Source organism: Argentina silus (assembly GCF_951799395.1).
Source record: "Argentina silus genome assembly, chromosome: 12".
NCBI classification, from domain to species: domain Eukaryota; kingdom Metazoa; phylum Chordata; class Actinopteri; order Argentiniformes; family Argentinidae; genus Argentina; species Argentina silus.
Genome location: NC_139666.1, coordinates 1,242,546 through 1,258,910, shown reverse-complemented (window position 1 = coordinate 1,258,910; position 16,365 = coordinate 1,242,546). Strand labels below are relative to the sequence as shown.

The 16,365-nt window shown below is 44.1% G+C and overlaps 2 protein-coding genes across 4 annotated transcripts in view; one reads left to right on the top strand and one right to left on the bottom strand.

Annotated features, from left to right (window-relative positions):
* stat4 (signal transducer and activator of transcription 4) overlaps nt 1-9,905 on the top strand; it is an 18,427-nt gene extending 8,522 nt beyond the window's left edge. The window contains 17 exon segments of the mRNA XM_083682030.1: nt 1-114; nt 215-260; nt 263-309; nt 1,052-1,111; nt 2,457-2,477; nt 2,927-3,020; nt 3,726-3,770; nt 4,375-4,458; nt 4,803-4,901; nt 5,387-5,522; nt 5,916-5,968; nt 6,354-6,448; nt 7,128-7,264; nt 7,581-7,772; nt 8,250-8,295; nt 8,819-8,927; nt 9,489-9,905. Coding sequence (XP_083538156.1) covers nt 1-114; nt 215-260; nt 263-309; nt 1,052-1,111; nt 2,457-2,477; nt 2,927-3,020; nt 3,726-3,770; nt 4,375-4,458; nt 4,803-4,901; nt 5,387-5,522; nt 5,916-5,968; nt 6,354-6,448; nt 7,128-7,264; nt 7,581-7,772; nt 8,250-8,295; nt 8,819-8,927; nt 9,489-9,512 — 1,402 coding nt within the window. The 3' untranslated portion in view covers nt 9,513-9,905.
* Nucleotides 9,906-10,223: 318 nt separating this feature from the next.
* The window catches only part of glsb (glutaminase b), a 41,633-nt gene continuing 35,491 nt past the window's right edge, over nt 10,224-16,365 (bottom strand). For 2 of the 3 annotated variants that reach the window (XM_083681938.1, XM_083681939.1), the window contains exons 15-18: nt 15,538-15,599; nt 14,940-15,016; nt 14,517-14,580; nt 10,224-14,091 (exon numbers count right to left, since the gene is read on the bottom strand). In XM_083681938.1, the coding sequence (XP_083538064.1) occupies nt 13,944-14,091; nt 14,517-14,580; nt 14,940-15,016; nt 15,538-15,599 (351 nt within the window). In that variant the 3' untranslated portion in view covers nt 10,224-13,943. The remainder of the gene's footprint in view (nt 14,092-14,516; nt 14,581-14,939; nt 15,017-15,537; nt 15,600-16,365) is intronic. The other variant, XR_014554540.1, reaches the window with a different exon arrangement.

Genomic DNA, 16,365 nt, shown 5'->3' with positions numbered 1-16,365 from the left:
GGACAAACTGGGAGAGCTCATCCTGAAGGTCACCTACGAGAGTGACCCCATCCCGGTACAGAGACCGCAGATGGAGGAGCAGGTCAAATGTCTTATCTACCACCTCATTAAAAGGTACTTTTTTGGAATGTGTTATAGTTTCTGTTGTGCTATTGTACTGCTCCTGTGGGCCAACCTGGTCTCATCTCTTCTCTGTGGTTTTATTTTTCTGCAGTTCCTTCGTGGTGGAGAAGCAGCCCTGTATGCCCACCCACCCCCAAAAAAACCCCTCATCATCAAGACCGGGGTGCAGTTCACTACCAAAGTCAGGTACAATTCACCGACAGGGTTTCAACTCTGGTCATCTGTGTGCCACAAGACTGTGTCCAGACTCAAGTCTAAGTCTTTGAACCACAACACAACAAGTGACCACTGCATAAACATGAGCCAAGCATGACCAGCGGCAGCTGTACACATTCCATAACAAAGATTTATGCGTAAAAAAACATCTAGATCGTTCTACAACAGTGCCAACAGCGGGAAAAACAGGTACAAGTCTAAACATAGTGAACCATCCCTTTAGTAAATGATTTTATTTGCAACAGGGGAACATGAACAGACGTTCTGGCCATGCCACCAGTGCAGTAGTAGAGTGGTGCACCTTGACTTGAATTGAAAGCGATTTATCAGTGCTTACGTATTGCTCTATAACTGTATCCATAATGGGCTATAAATATGTTTATAAGGCAATATAACACTTCAAACATGTCAACTTAACTGTACAGGAAGTACCTTCAGCTAAAGCATTACTGCAACTGTACAGAAAGAAAAGGGTCATAAGTGAACACAACATCCCCCTCCAGCTAATGATGACATCACAGGATGCGGTGGCAACCAAACACTGTACCAATATAACACGACAGAAACTTTGAATAAAAATAAAATAAAAAAATCCCCCTCCAGCTCATGATAACATCACAATGTGGTAGTAGTACTCCACAAATGATAACGATCATTCAAGCAACAAGGTTTATGGTTTGTTTTGTTGGTTTCTTGTTTTCTTTCTGCCCAGATTGCTGGTTAAACTCCCAGAAGTGGATTATCAGTTGAAAGTGAAGACAACTTTTGACAAGTGAGTGCCTTTGAAATGTCAGTGACAACACACATGGTCAGCCCTGACAGGGCTCACCTCCATCATGGAACGTGGTCCCCTGTGGCTCAGTTGGTAGAGTGTGGCGCTAACAACGCTTAGGTTATAGGCTTGATTCCTACTGATTCCTGATTCCTGCTGGGACCATATATACTGAAATGTATGCACTCACTGCAATGTAAGTCGCTTTGGATAAAAGCGTCAGCTAAAATGGCATATACAGTACCAGTCAAAAGTTTGGACACACCTTCTCATTCAATGGTTTTTCTTTATTTTTTATTATTTTCTACATTGTAGATTAATATTGAAGACATCAAAACTATGAAGGAACACATATGGAATTATGTAGTAAACAAAAAAGTGTTAAACAAACCAGAATATGGTTTATATTTTAGATTCTTCAAAGTAGCCACCTTTTGCTTTGATGACAGCTTTGCACACTCTTGGCAAGGTGTGTCCAAACTTTTGACTGGTTCTGTACCTGTATGGTTTTGTACCTGTGTGGTTCTGTACCTGTGTGGTTCTGTATGGTTCTGTACCTGTATGGTTCTGTACCTGTATGGTTCTGTATGGTTCTGTACCTGTGTGGTTCTGTACCTGTATGGTTCTGTACCTGTATGGTTCTGTATGGTTCTGTACCTGTGTGGTTCTGTACCTGTATGGTTCTGTACCTGTATGGTTCTGTGTGGTTCTGTACCTGTATGGTTCTGTACCTGTATGGTTCTGTACCTGTGTGGTTCTGTACCTGTATGGTTCTGTACCTGTGTGGTTCTGTACCTGTATGGTTCTGTACCTGTATGGTTCTGTACCTGTGTGGTTCTGTACCTGTATGGTTCTGGACCTGTATGGAACGGTCAATGAAAGACCCTCTGCAGTCTAACACTGCTGACCACGCCGGCCAGGGATGCCTTTCTCAACCACCTGTTTGCCTGGCCGGGATCGTTAGGATGCTGAGTACCCTGGCCTGCAGTGAATACCCTACATGGTCTCTGTATGGGGGCTAGCCATACCAGGGCAACCAATCAATCAGTCAATCAGTCAATCAATCAATCAATCAATCAATCAATCAATCAATCAATCAAGTCAGTCAGTCAATAACAATCTCTATCATATGTCAGTTGCTTTCTGTTGTTCCGAGATGTAAGATATGTATAAACGCTGTATAAACACTATGTTTCATAGACAATAAATGGTTCATTGATGCTCAGAAGCAAGTTGGTACCACATAACTGAGTAATTTTGAGCTACCCAATATTCTCTTCCGTGTGTGTGTGTGTGTGTGTGTGTGTGTGTGTGTGTGTGTGTGTGTGTGTGTGTGTGTGTCTAGGGACCTCCCCCCCGGCAAAGTGTGAGTATACATGACCTCAATGTGGATGGTTGGGTGGGAATTTCCTGTTATTGTGTTTTTGGGCCAAAAGATTCTCAAAGCATCTCCAGTAATGTGTATCAGACCAAGGGGGTGACAAAGAGAGAAATATGAGGAGCCACGTTTGGTAGACGACTCTACTGTCGTATGACAACTCCACATTTTAGACGGGAGACTTTCAGAATAATCTTTTCTTCTTGTGGACCGCTGAGGGCTTGTTTTTATACCCCCACAGTTTGGAAACTGTTTGATACTGACACTAAAGGGGCAATAATGTCATTGTAATTTTGCACTTTAACCCTGAATTTGTGGGTGGGTGTGTGTCTGGGAGTGTGTCTGGGAGTGTGTCTGGGAGTGTGTCTGGGAGTGTGCTTAGGTATAACGGTCTGCGTATATGAGATGAGTAACCATGGCTTTGCCCTTGCCTCCAGAAATCGTCAGTTTTTCATCCTGACTAACAACACCAAAGTTATGGACGTTGAGGAGTCGTCCAATGGCTGCCTCTCTGTGGAGTTCAGGCACCTGGTAACGTTCTCTTTCACATGGCCAATCACAATGGGCTCCTGCACACAGACGCGTGGGACTGTACCCACACATGATCGTCTGTTCTAGGGCTTTTGGAGAGTGGGTAGAGTGCCAGTTCGTCTACAGGGGAGACTGGGTCACCATTTCTACTTTGACTCAGCCTCTCTGTTTTACCCAACTGTGTGGAAAAAGGTGCATTTTATAATAGCATTATTTGCGGGCAGACAGCTCTCTGAAGAGCTCGCTAGAAAATGGTTCTTACATGAAGCAGTGCAGCTGTATGTCTAGAACATTTAATGTTACATTTAATATGTTGCGATTTCATCTTCCCATGTTTTCTAAAGTATAGGCTAAATCTCTACTAAGCACAAACATATTGCAGAAACTCTTGTCTATGTATGTACCCCCAGCTTATTTTTATTGATATTGTTCATCAAACACTTGATGAAATTGGGAGGATCACCGCATTGACTTTTGACTGCATTGAGCACCGCATTGACTTTTGACTGCATTGAGCACCGCATTGACTTTTGACTGCAGCATTGTTGGGCTACTGTACTTCGACCAACATATTGTAACAACTGGAGTACTTAGGCACACAGTGTGTCTGTGTGTTGCAATGTATAAAAGATTTATGCAACATATATTTACGTACAGTGTTTATTTCAGTGTATTCACTGTAACGTAATCTCTTGTCTTCTACAGCAGCTCAAAGAGAAGAAGTACATCAACGGAACCAAGGGGAATGAGGTGAGGACAGCAGAGCTGGCAGAGCTGCCCTCTGATTGGTCGAGAGTGAGGCCTATTTTAAGTCACACAACAGCACTGTGAGAGTTTAAGGCCCAGTCCACAGCAGGTCCACTGTGAGAGTTTAAGGCCCAGTCCACAGCAGGTTATCTGTGAGAGTTTAAGGCCCAGTCCACAGCAGGTTATCTGTGAGAGTTTAAGGCCCAGTCCACAGCAGGTTATCTGTGAGAGTTTAAGGCCCAGTCCACAAGAAAAAGGAAAAAATTTGTTTTGCACCCTCCGTCCCAGTTCTCCAACTCTGGATTCTCACTGGAAATCAAGCAGATTCTGCCTTTAAAGCTTCTCCGTAAGATGTTTGTTGGCGATAGCCTGGGGCAGCAGGTAGCCTAGAGGTCAGAGAGGTCGCTGGTTCGATCCCCAGCCCAGGAGGGAGCCGGATGTGAGCTGGTGACCGGAGGGTTGCTGGCATCATGCACTGCTGTTGTGCCCTTGAGCAAACCCGGTCGGACAAGAGCCCTAACTGCTCCAGGCAAATAAAACATGGTTTGTTTGAATTTCCTCAACGAGGACCGAAGGCAATTTGAAGAGAAATGTAATGTGGTTTCAGGGTCCTCTCTCTGTGACAGAGGAGCTTCACTCTCTCAGCTTCGAGGCCCAGTTCTGCATGCAGGGCCTGAACATCGATCTGGAGGTGAGTGACCCCACACACACACACACTCACCCACAGACGCACGTTATACCCCACAGACACTCCCATACCCACAGATATCATATACTCCCCCAGAGCCTAAACATCACACACACACACACATTCCGACACACTCAGTGCTCCCTCTACAGGCCCCAATATGCTCCTACAACAACATACACTCCCATACAAAATACACATTTGCACAAAATACACATTTGCTTGCACACACATCATAACTCATAAGTATGTCATTGTATGTCATTAGTAGTCAATGTATCCTCTGTGTGTGTGTGTGTGTGTGTGTGTGTGTGTGTGTGTGTGTGTGTGTGTGTGTGTGTGTGCAGACCTGCTCCTTGCCTCTGGTGGTCATCTCCAACGTCAGCCAGCTGCCTGGTGGCTGGGCCTCTGTCATGTGGTACAACCTGCTGACGGACGAATCCAAGGTGAGATCCTAGTACACACACACACACACACACACACACACACACACACACACACACACACACACACACAGACACAGCACGCACGCACACACACACACACACAGACAGACACACACACACACACACACACACGCACGCACACACGTACACACGTAGATACACACACACATACACATACAAACACACAACGTCTTTTCTGACCGTGTAGGACTATTTTATCAGATAGTTGTTGCCTAATCAAGTACAGTATCAATCTTCATTACCCCCCCCCACTCTCTCTCCCTCTCTCTCTCTCTCTCTCCTCCTCCCCTCTCTCTCTCTCCCCCCCTCTCTCTCCCCCCCTCCTCTCTCTCTCTCTCCTCCCCCCCCTGTCTCTCTCCCCCCCCCCCCTCTCTCTCCCCCTCCTCTCTCTCCTCCCCCCCTCCTCTCTCTCCTCCCCCCCTCCTCTCTCTCTCCCCCCCCCCCCTCTTCTCACCCATATCCAGAACCTAGCGTTCTTTGGCAGCCCCCCTCGGGCCAGCTGGAGCCAGCTCTCTGAGGTCATGAGCTGGCAGTTCTCCACCTTCGCTGGGCGGGGCCTCAACAAGGAGCAGCTGAGCATGCTGGGAGAAAAACTCTTGGGTACAGGGGCCTGATGGTACACTGGCTGATGACGAGGGTTTAACACCATTGACTTCAACTTTTAATTTAGCATCTTATGAGAGGAAAAACACCCCATCAAGCATTGAGGAGTACAGTATGAGGACTGGGAATGATCAGATGGATGTTTTACCGTCTCTCTTGGCTTATTTCTTCCGTTGTTCAGGCACTCATCTCAAAATATTGAGGAATGCGTGACTCTGTCCAAGATGAATGCATACAGTATCTATTCAGTCTCAGGCTGGTATTCAATCAGTTGCAGAGATACACATTTTTTTCTGAAAACTGCAATTGATTGAATCCCTTCCTATTGAACATGTGTAACCATGTACGTTCAGGTAATTCACCATAATTCTCTGATCATCCTCACTGAAGGTCAACAAGCCTTCCAGAATGACTATCAACTGTCCTGGTCCAAGTTCTGCAAGGTATACACAACTTTATCGTAGTTATGCAATGATTGAAAGGAATGTAAAAACTTGTTTTTCATGGCTTAAACACCACGAGATGAATCATGTGAATCAATATCCCCCTCCATTCTCCATGAACACGTGGAATGTCAGTGCCAAAATTCACTATAAAAAGGCATTATAAAAAAGTCAACCAATGGGAATCCAGGATCATTGGCAACGTACAAGTTGCATTTGGGACCGTAGTAGAATACTTATAGAACACTTAAAGCTGGGCTCATCAACTTTACTCAAGGTCAGGGTCAAATCTTAAAATGCCTTTAAGTGTGTGCAACTGAATTTAGGATTCCGCCCTTCAAGCATAATTCCAATCTTTCCTTCTCATTCCTTCCGCTGTTCTCAGGAGAATATTCCCGGGAAGCCCTTCAGTTTCTGGATGTGGTTGGATTCTATCCTGGAGCTCATTAAGAAGCACCTACTGCCGGTCTGGAATGACAAGTGAGACTCTAGACCAACTTCCACCCTCCTTGATTCATACTCTCACTAGCAACACTTAACAATAAGGATACATTAATAAACATGACTTAATGCCATCGTAAACAGGGCTTAATGCATTCACAAAGCCTGGTTGATGTTTTTACAGGAACTAACACAGTATTTATTTCAGTTGTTCATGTTGATACAGGGGTGAAATCTCTAATTGTATCTTATATGTGCGGTGTTTTCAGAATCATCAGGTTCAATCGGAATACTATTACACCCCATTATTCATATGAACAAATAGTATTTTTCAATAGTTTTCTAGAAAACTTTTCTAAACAATAGTTTTCTAAGTGTTTCTTAGTGTGGTAAACATACATTGGAATGCTTTGTAAACGCATTACTAAACAGTTTATACATGTTAACTGCTCCATTAGTACATGTTAACTAATGTTATTGTTAAAGGTCACCAGACAGGATAAGACATACCTTTTTAACCTTGCTTTTATGTAGGGTGCTTTTTAGTTTTTAGCTAATTTATTTTTGTCATCTCTGAGGAGGGCTTGAGACCACTGTGTCTTGTATTGAATCAGTACATTTCTGTGCAGACATTACAGTGCTGCTGATTATTTGACTGACTGTCTGTGTGGCTCTGTCTGATTATTTGACTGACTGTTTGTGTGGCTGTCTGCTGCAGCTACATCATGGGCTTTGTGAGTAAGGAGACTGAGAGGGCCCTCCTGAAGGATAAGGATCCTGGGACGTTTCTGCTGCGCTTCAGCGAGAGCCACCTGGGCGGGATCACCTTCACCTGGGTGGAGCAGTCCGACAGCGGTGAGTCCAACCGCTCCTGTCAATCTCCCAAAACAACCAATGGCGTTGCCCTCGTCTTTGGTTTTAGGGTTGGTTTTAGGGTTGGTTTCCACAGAGGTCAAAATAATTCAGTGGCAGATATGTTTGTCAGTGTCTACCCCTCACTTTACAACAATGCTGGGACCATCTATACTGAAAAATGTGTGCACTCACTGTAATGTAGGTCGCTTTGGATAAAAGCGTCAGCTAAATGACATATATTATATTATTTAACCATTCGAAAATTGACTGCAGTAAACGATTGGCTGTCATTGGCTGTCATTGACTGTCTCTGCAGGGGAGGCGAACTTCATCTCCGTGGAGCCGTACACGAAAAACCGTCTCAGCGCTCTGCCGTTTGCTGACATCATCAGAGACTATAAGGTCATCGCAGACGGGGTGGTCCCAGAGAACCCGCTGAAGTTCCTCTACCCTGGCATCCCCAAAGATGAGGCGTTTGGAAGACATTACAATAGCCAGCAGAGCAAAGGCAAGATGGCCGCTGTGACCGGTTGTGTTGTACACTGTTAGCATTCTCAGAAGGATAGAGGTGTTGCTGGTGTGTTGTAGATGCAGGAATTCTGACTGGTGAGACTCCAAGAAGTGGATGGGAGTCTGTACAGTACCAGGACACTTACCCCATGGGGATTTTTTGGTTGTGTTGTAGTTGTGCAATGGTGTAAATCGGTAAAAAAGTAATGGGTTGAATGTGACAGTTTTCTAAACGTGAGCAACATTCTGTATGACAGTCATCATCCTAAATTGTGACAAGGTTGTCCAGGGTTGTTTTTTTATTAACATTGGCAGAAAAGACAATTACAACAGATGCTTAACATGTCAAACTGTTCTGTGTTATTGCATGTCTTCACAACCGAAGTTTCAGGTCGTGACATACTGTTGTATTGGATACTTTGAACGGTTGTTCACTAAAACGTCCATGACCTCTTCTGTTGTTATCTTCTTGCAGTCTTTCCATACATACCATCGATGCTGATCCCCATCTCCACTTTGCGGTGAGTCTACAAAGGCAAACGGAAGGAGAGAGAGAAAGCGAGCACTCTTTGTTTCACACAAAACTTTCCATTTCATGACCAATACTCATGCTTTGCTTAATTAATGGTTCACTCATTTAGAGACATGAGGAACAGAAAGGAAATATGACACCGTTCCTTCTGTAACACATTGGGACAGTGAAGCATTTGTGCTTATTTGGGCTTGATAGGCAAGGCAAGTTTATTTATATAGCACATTTCATACACAGTTAGTAGACCGGTCCCTGATGAAGTCTAGAGGGTTCATAGCGTGGCAGCAAGTCAGAGATGTATTTTGGCCCTAAACCATTAATCGACACTCCAAAAGTCTGGATTTTAATTCGAACAATTACTCTGAGGTTAAACTACAGATTCTCAGCGTTTATTTGAGTGTATTTGTGTACATATCCTAATAAACTGTGACATCATTATATAGAGTTGCCATGGGTATAATGTATTATTTCCTTAAACCAACCCCTCGGCTTGCAACCCTCGGTCTCCCCAGCTCCAACTGCCATCTCAGTGCCACGCCCCCGTGCTGCTCCCCGGAGCCCCCCATGTCCCCAGGGATGTTCGACATTCTCAACCAGCACCTCAGTGAGATCGAAACAGCTGTGAGTACAGTCGCTGTTGTGCCCATTTGAGTAAAGATCATAACTCAAACTGTCCTTAAATTTTCACTTAAATTTCACTTAAGCTAGTGTTGATGTAAGTAAAAAAATAAATTAAAAAAAGTTGTTGGAATGTACAGTACCAGTCAAAAGTCTGGACACACCTTGCCAAGAGTGTGCAGAGCTGTCATCAAAGCAAAAGGTGGCTACTTTGAAGAATCTAAAATATAAAACATATTCTGGTTCGTTTAACACTTTTTAGTTTACTACATAATTCCATATGTGTTCCTTCATAGTTTTGATGTCTTCAATATTAATCTACAATGTAGAAAATAATTTAAAAAAAATAAGAAAAACCATTGAATGAGAAGGTGTGTCCAAACTTTTGACTGGTACTGTAAGTTTGTGCAACATTGTTGTTGCCCTGACATAACATAGATGCAGAACAAAAAGTCATTTCAGTCCATTAAGACATATTGTTTTCATGTGGATGCATTGTAGTTTTAATGTTATTGAAAAGCTATAATTTGGCTGACTTTTACTTTTACTTTTACATGCATATAGATGAGCTCTCCATACTCAGAGTAACGCAAGATGACCTGCAGACTTTTTCAAGTGACTCCCTCTTAAAGGTTGTCTACAATTTCCACGAACGAGGCCTTGTGTAAGAGCAATTTTATTAGTAAAAAATATATACTGGAGAACTTTCATTTCAGCTGTCAAAACCCTGATATCTCTTTATATATATAACCATGTTATAAGCACGATATTCTAGATATTATATGCAGTGCTACAGCCATCATATTACATCACTTTCCATAAAAGGAAATCTGTTTATGACGTGCTATTATGTCATGTACTACCACTGTTAATCTCTGTTTTGTTTCTTTCTAGAAGTTAGTCTGTAATTGTTGGAATGAGGAATGTAGTGACTACTGCGTGCTTCCCAATATGTACAAATAATAAATGTCTACTATTGCATGATGGCTATTATTATTGTTTACATTTGAGTTACGAGTTCTGAGTTCTATCATCAGCAGACACCGTGTTCTGGACTTCTGTAGTCGTGTTCTACTGAATAATTGCAGAGTAGATAGTTTGGTCAACAAAGACAGAAGGACAGATGTTACAACAATACTGTATAAAAGGCTGATACAACACCTATGAAGGTGTTATGAAGAGTTTATGCCACAGACACTTGCTTTAGATAAAGGCTACATTTGAAACGTGTCAAGCTAATTTAGGCTCAATACTGACAGGCTTCACAGTTTCACGTGGTGACAAATGAGAACACACATATGCCTGAAAAGATTTGCTTTATTTGACCCTGTTTATTAAAATAAATAAATATATGAATATATAAATGTATTGCGAGATATTGCGAGAAGCAATCACACACTTGTTCATCTCTCCATAATGAACACCTCTCCCTCAGGAACTAAAAAAGACATTCTGTACAATCAGAAATGCATTTTCGTTTCAACCTAAAACTGGTCTGCAAATACAAACACAGAGACACGTGGTAACATATGACTCAACCCATCTGCCACAAGGCTAACAACATAGTTATAATGATGGCATAATTAACTAGACATGTCATGCTTTTACCAAGACTGGTAGGGCAGGAGTGAATAAGCAATGGGTCTGAGTTACTGTGGCAACAGCATTGCAAAACTGGTGTCTTTATTACTCTTTGGATTAATACACACAACGGGCCGCTTGCAACGTACGTCATTCTGCCTGGGTTTAATTCAGATGCAACTGGACGCAATGCTCAAGGTTTAATCCCAGCTGCTGCACACGAGTTCGTAGATGTTCTGTAACACGTTAGAATTTGGAATTGCAGGGCTGTTCCGCGCTGTGTGTAGGAGCGCAGGAGCGCATTCAGGAACCGTCGTGTTTACGCTGTTCTGCCCGGCGCCCCGGGAATCAACAGCGCACATGCTTCATTTCTAGACTACAATATGCTATTACATATTTCCAAATCCGCGTCAATATTTGGCAACAGGTTTTTATGCTACGTGATATTTTCATTCGTAGATTACTATTATTCATTGTGTAGCTGGATATAAATGGCATTGTTCTGCACGCAATAGATGTAGGTTCATTCGGACTCTTCACTGTGATCTGTTTATTCCTTGAAATCTTAAATCTCGCAATGCACACATACATGACCTCTCGTATACGACACCCCCGGTCCGGTACACCCCCGGTCCGGTACAACACAACAATGCCGCGACACCCTCGTGTTACACTAATCTCCAGCTGTTATCTCCATGGTTACCGGGGCCGCGGTTTCTACCCGGGCCGTTACTGCGTTGTAGCGGCCGACATGCTCGCGACGCTGCAAGCGGCCCGGTAATGTTGGCAGAACAAGGTTCCTTCATGTCTGCACATTCAAACACATAACAATGTGCAAATTAAGCTAACCCTAAAATTAAAATTCTTCTTTTCAAAACATATGGCTGCTCCAACGCCACATACAGGAATTATAGGTTGTTTTTACATAAAACCTACCACTGCATATTCATTATTTGATCGCTTATGGCTGTCCCCAAATTCCTAAACCGTCTGGATTTCAGTAAACCACATGAGGGATATTCATACAATTAAAATCCAACATTAGAGTAAGTTTGCCGTCTGTTTTGGGAAATGTCACACACTCAGCATGATAACAAAACAGAACATAAATACAATCATCTCAATTCATTTGTTAAATTCCATTTCCAATGAGTTTATCACAATCTTCATTTCATGAAAAAAAAGAAAAGAAAAAAAAAGTTTATTTTCTACAGGCCTAAACACATGAGCTGATGTTAGTTTCTGGATTGGATCCTGATCTTAGTTTCTGGATTGGATCCTGATCTTAGTTTCTGGATTGGATCCTGGCCTAAGGCACAAGATTAATTAAAGACGATAATGAGATATAGATGATTATTTAAATTAGGACAAGACCAACTGTATGTCAAATGCCATACATACAGTGTTCTATGCATGTCACAATCTCAAATTAATGGAAAATATAAGCACCAAATAAAACAGGAAAATGGTGCATTGGTCATTCTTTCCCATTTACTTGACGTTGAGGCATCCAATAGCTACATAACAGATGACAGGATGTGGGGTCGTCTAACAGGATGTGGGGTCGTCTTGGCATTCAGGGCTGCAGTCTTAGGGCAGCAGGTGCTTCCAGCAACAACTAAAAGGGGCCACCATGGCAGCTATTTGGCTCGTGTCTCCATGTTTCTTCCCGTCAGTTTGAAGGCCATACAATACAAATTCTGCAAAACTGCACAGCTATTTTTTCTTATAATGATGTGATTGTCAGTTTGCTACCATTGTTTAACATTCGTCTCCTCACAAAGAGGCAAAGTACAATCGCTATGATTGGACAGTCCTGCACTAGTGTTGTAATCTACCCCTCATCCCCTTCTCTGAACTGGTTACGCATTTACCTATAAAACCTCGTATCAATTTATACATTCTACTGCATTGAGAATGGTGTCATTCCTAAGGGGGCAAATCAGGTCATATTCAATTACCCCTACCCACTCATTGCTAATCTTCTATTTGTTCAATAAAACATGCACAAGTATGCAGAATTGCCATTCCACACCAAGAACAGACCTAGAGTACCGACCTAAACCTAATTTTCCTCCATTTTGTCCTTTAACCTTTTCTTTTGTTCTGAAAATGTCACCCCACTCCGCCCACCCTGCCTGTATGGATCACATACTGCACTGCACAGCCTGGTTACCTGTCTGTATGGATCACATACTGCACTGCACAGCCTGGTTACCTGTCTGTGTGTCCTGTGCGGAAGCAACCAGGAGGTATTGTTCATTTGTAGTAAATGATAAGATCATGTTGCTGAAAAAAGTCCACTTGAATAAATACACAAATAAAAAAGTGTCTTGTGCCCCAAATAAAGCAAGCAAGTCATAAAATAATAACCTTTGAAAAGAGGCATGCAGTTCCTACGCAGTGGTTGATAAAAGTGATGAGAAGGCAGACAGACTATTGGCTAGTAGAAGGCCATGTGCCTCTCTACCCTGGATGGCCTGGCCTCATCCTACATGGCCTGCCCTCATCCTACATGGCCTGCCCTCATCCTACATGGCCTGGCCTCATCCTACATGGCCTGGCCTCATCCTACATGGCCTGCCCTCATCCTACATGGCCTGCCCTCATCCTACATGGCCTGCCCTCATCCCACATGGCCTGGCCTCATCCTACATGGCCTGCCCTCATCCCACATGGCCTGCCCTCATCCCACACGGGGCAGCACCACCACCAACGTTTGCCCTAATCACTGCCAGGCATAAACTAACTGACTGAGCTGGGATATTGCCTGATCTATAGACATTGTGGTCCTCTGAACCAAGTATGAACTGATCTACACTATTACACTGAATTACATTAAATCCATATGGTCCTTTGACATCATATAAACTATTTACTTCAACAAGTACACACATATACAATTTACATGGATAAGCGTAAGTATAATTGGTGACTACGGTGTACACCGTTTCACATGGATATTCAACCAGACTGTGGGACTCTCATACACCACACACTGTGACTCTCATACACCACACACTGTGACTCTCATACACCACACACTGTGACTCTCATACACTGTGAGGGAGGGGAGGAGAGACACTGTGAGGGAGGGGAGGAGAGACACACTGTGAGGGAGGGGAGGAGACACACTGTGAGGGAGGGGAGAAGAGAGGGAGGGGAGGAGAGACACTGCAACACCAGCAGCGTTGTCACATGAAGGAGCTGAGCTCTCGAGGGGAAGAGCAAAAAGCTTCTGGTACAATAATGGAAAGTAGAGAATAAAAAACGGACACGCGGGCACACGCGTACACACACACGCACACACACACCTCAGACAGCGGCACCATCATACAAAGTCAACATCACTCACAAAAAAGCATTTGTCCCATGACAGAAACAGAAGTCTAATAGGGATTATATAAAACCAGTTGCGCCCGCTCATGGCCTGGAGGTCTACAGCAGCCCGTCCAGGTTCTTCTCTGCCGTCTCCTGGTCCTTGGGGCCCTCCTGTGGGCTGTACTTGTTGTTGTAGTCCTGGAGGATGGTGACCACGTCATGGTGGCCAAAGTGCAAGGCCTCTTCCATGGGTGTGTTCCCCCACCTGCAGAGATAAAGGGAGGAATTAACTTACACATCTCTGAAGCGTCTGCCTCTAGGGGCTCCTGTGAGTAAAAGAAGTCCCTGCAATTGGACTTCATTGGACAGAACAGGTCACGCCAGGGTGGCAAGCCTGCCGAGCGATTTTGAAGCTGGCTACACCATGTGGCCATGTGGAGAACTACTGTGGCTGGTGCCAAGGAGCATGCTTCCTCATTGAAACCCATGTTAAACTTTGTATTCAATCCAGCCAAATAAGACGACAAAATAATGTTTTAGAGTGAGATTTCTGTTTCTATTCCACACACACTCACACACACTCTCTCTTTCACTCTCTCTCTCTCTCTCTCACACACACACACACACACTCACACACACTCTCTTTCACTCTCACACACACACACACACACAGGAATTGTGCAGGCTTACCTATCCTTGGGGACAGGGTTGACCTTGCATGCCTCCAGGAGGAAACGCACCACCTCTGCATGTCCTGAAAGTAAAGCAGACGGTGTTCAGTAATCTTCCTCTCAGACGGTGTTCAGTAATCTTCCTCAGACGCACAACGCTGCATAGACGTCCCACACAACACAACTGCCAAGAGAGCACAGCACTGAGGGTGCCAACTCTGCCAATCCCACACACGAGTTTTACATTTCAGCCCGAACCCAATGGGACCCAATGGGGCCTGATTTTCTGTCAATTGATTCGGGCTGGGCCAAGCTTGGGTTTGCTGCAACAGAGCTGCGTTTGATTTTTTGTATTGTATTGTTATATTATTATAAAGTGTCACGCCTGCCCACGGACCTTGGTTTGGGACGACTGGTGTTAATAGCAGGGCTTCTCTCTTACCTTCAGCTGCTGCCACATGGAGGGCCGTCCGGGAGTCGTAGTCCCTCTGTTCCATGTCCATGGACGACAGAGCAAACCTGTAGTCACACAGAGACAGAGCACAGACGGAGAGAAGTCAAGAGCTGTGTTGTTGTTTTTAATGCGAGGTGTGTCTATAAGCCACATGTTAAAGGTTAACTTTCCAGCTTGTGTCAATTTGGGCATATGTGTGCACTGTAGGCCATGGTGCTAGACCACCGGACCACCCTAGGCCATGGTGCTAGACCACCGGACCACCCCAGGCCATGGTGCTAGACCACCGGACCACTGGACCACCCCAGGCCATGGTGCTAGACCACCGGACCACCCCAGGCCATGGTGCTAGACCACCGGACCACCCCAGGCCTCTGAATTAGCATTTATGTAAGACATAAGACAGATGTAGCAAAAAAAAATGGGATGATAGAAGTGTGATCTTATGCAATAAACAAAGACAGAAGAAGTGGGAAGTCAGTAAGGTAAAAAACACACTGGGGGGGGAGAGAGTATATTTGCTCTGTGTGTGTGTGTGTGTGTGTGTGTGTGTGTGTGTGTGTAAAGGAGTGCTCTGTGCAGGTACCTCCTGAGTGCTGATACGTCTCCAGTGTAGGCAGCAAAGAGTAGGTTGATAACAGACTTCACCTGGGGAGAAAGAGGAAAGCTGTTTGTGGAACAGTCAGTGACCAAGACAAGGCAAAGACACACTCAGACGTGGGACGTCTGGGATAGGTCACCTTCCTCTGCCCTCCAGCAGAGCCAGGAAGCACTTTACAGTACTTTACTGTAAAACGCCACGTCATTCTGTACCATTCCAACAGTACTGCGCTTACGCATGTACGGCATGGTGGTGGGAGTGGGTATGTTGAGGTAACGTGACGTCCATGATGTTTTTGTACACCATGACAGCCATGCAGTCAACTAGGGCGGGACTTCATATGAACTGGGAAGGCACCGGCCAATTGGATGAACACACGGTCTTCTTCAATAGATGCGTCTTTCCATCTACCAATCACATGACTTATCTGCTGGTGCCAGTAAATCACCTGAGACTCTGGAGCTGAGGTTAGTTTTTACACTCCAGCCCAGCAGGGGGCAGTGAATAACCAATTTGTTTTATGTCATTAATCTAACTTTTATTGTTAATTCCTATTTTTCTGCAACTGTTTAAATAGATTGGGGTACAAGCAAATCAATGTTATAGATATTAGGTTATGTATATTTGAAACTTAACAGTACTAGGTTTCAAATATACATATTTGTGGCCATGACTTCATGATTTTGGGTTAGGGTTACTTGAGGCGGTTGCATGACGCTTTACATGATGAAAGATAATCCATGCTGTGTTATCTCGTTCATGTGCAAGGCTGTGGGAAATCTAGGCCTATGATCTGTTTCTGGGTGTGCGAGT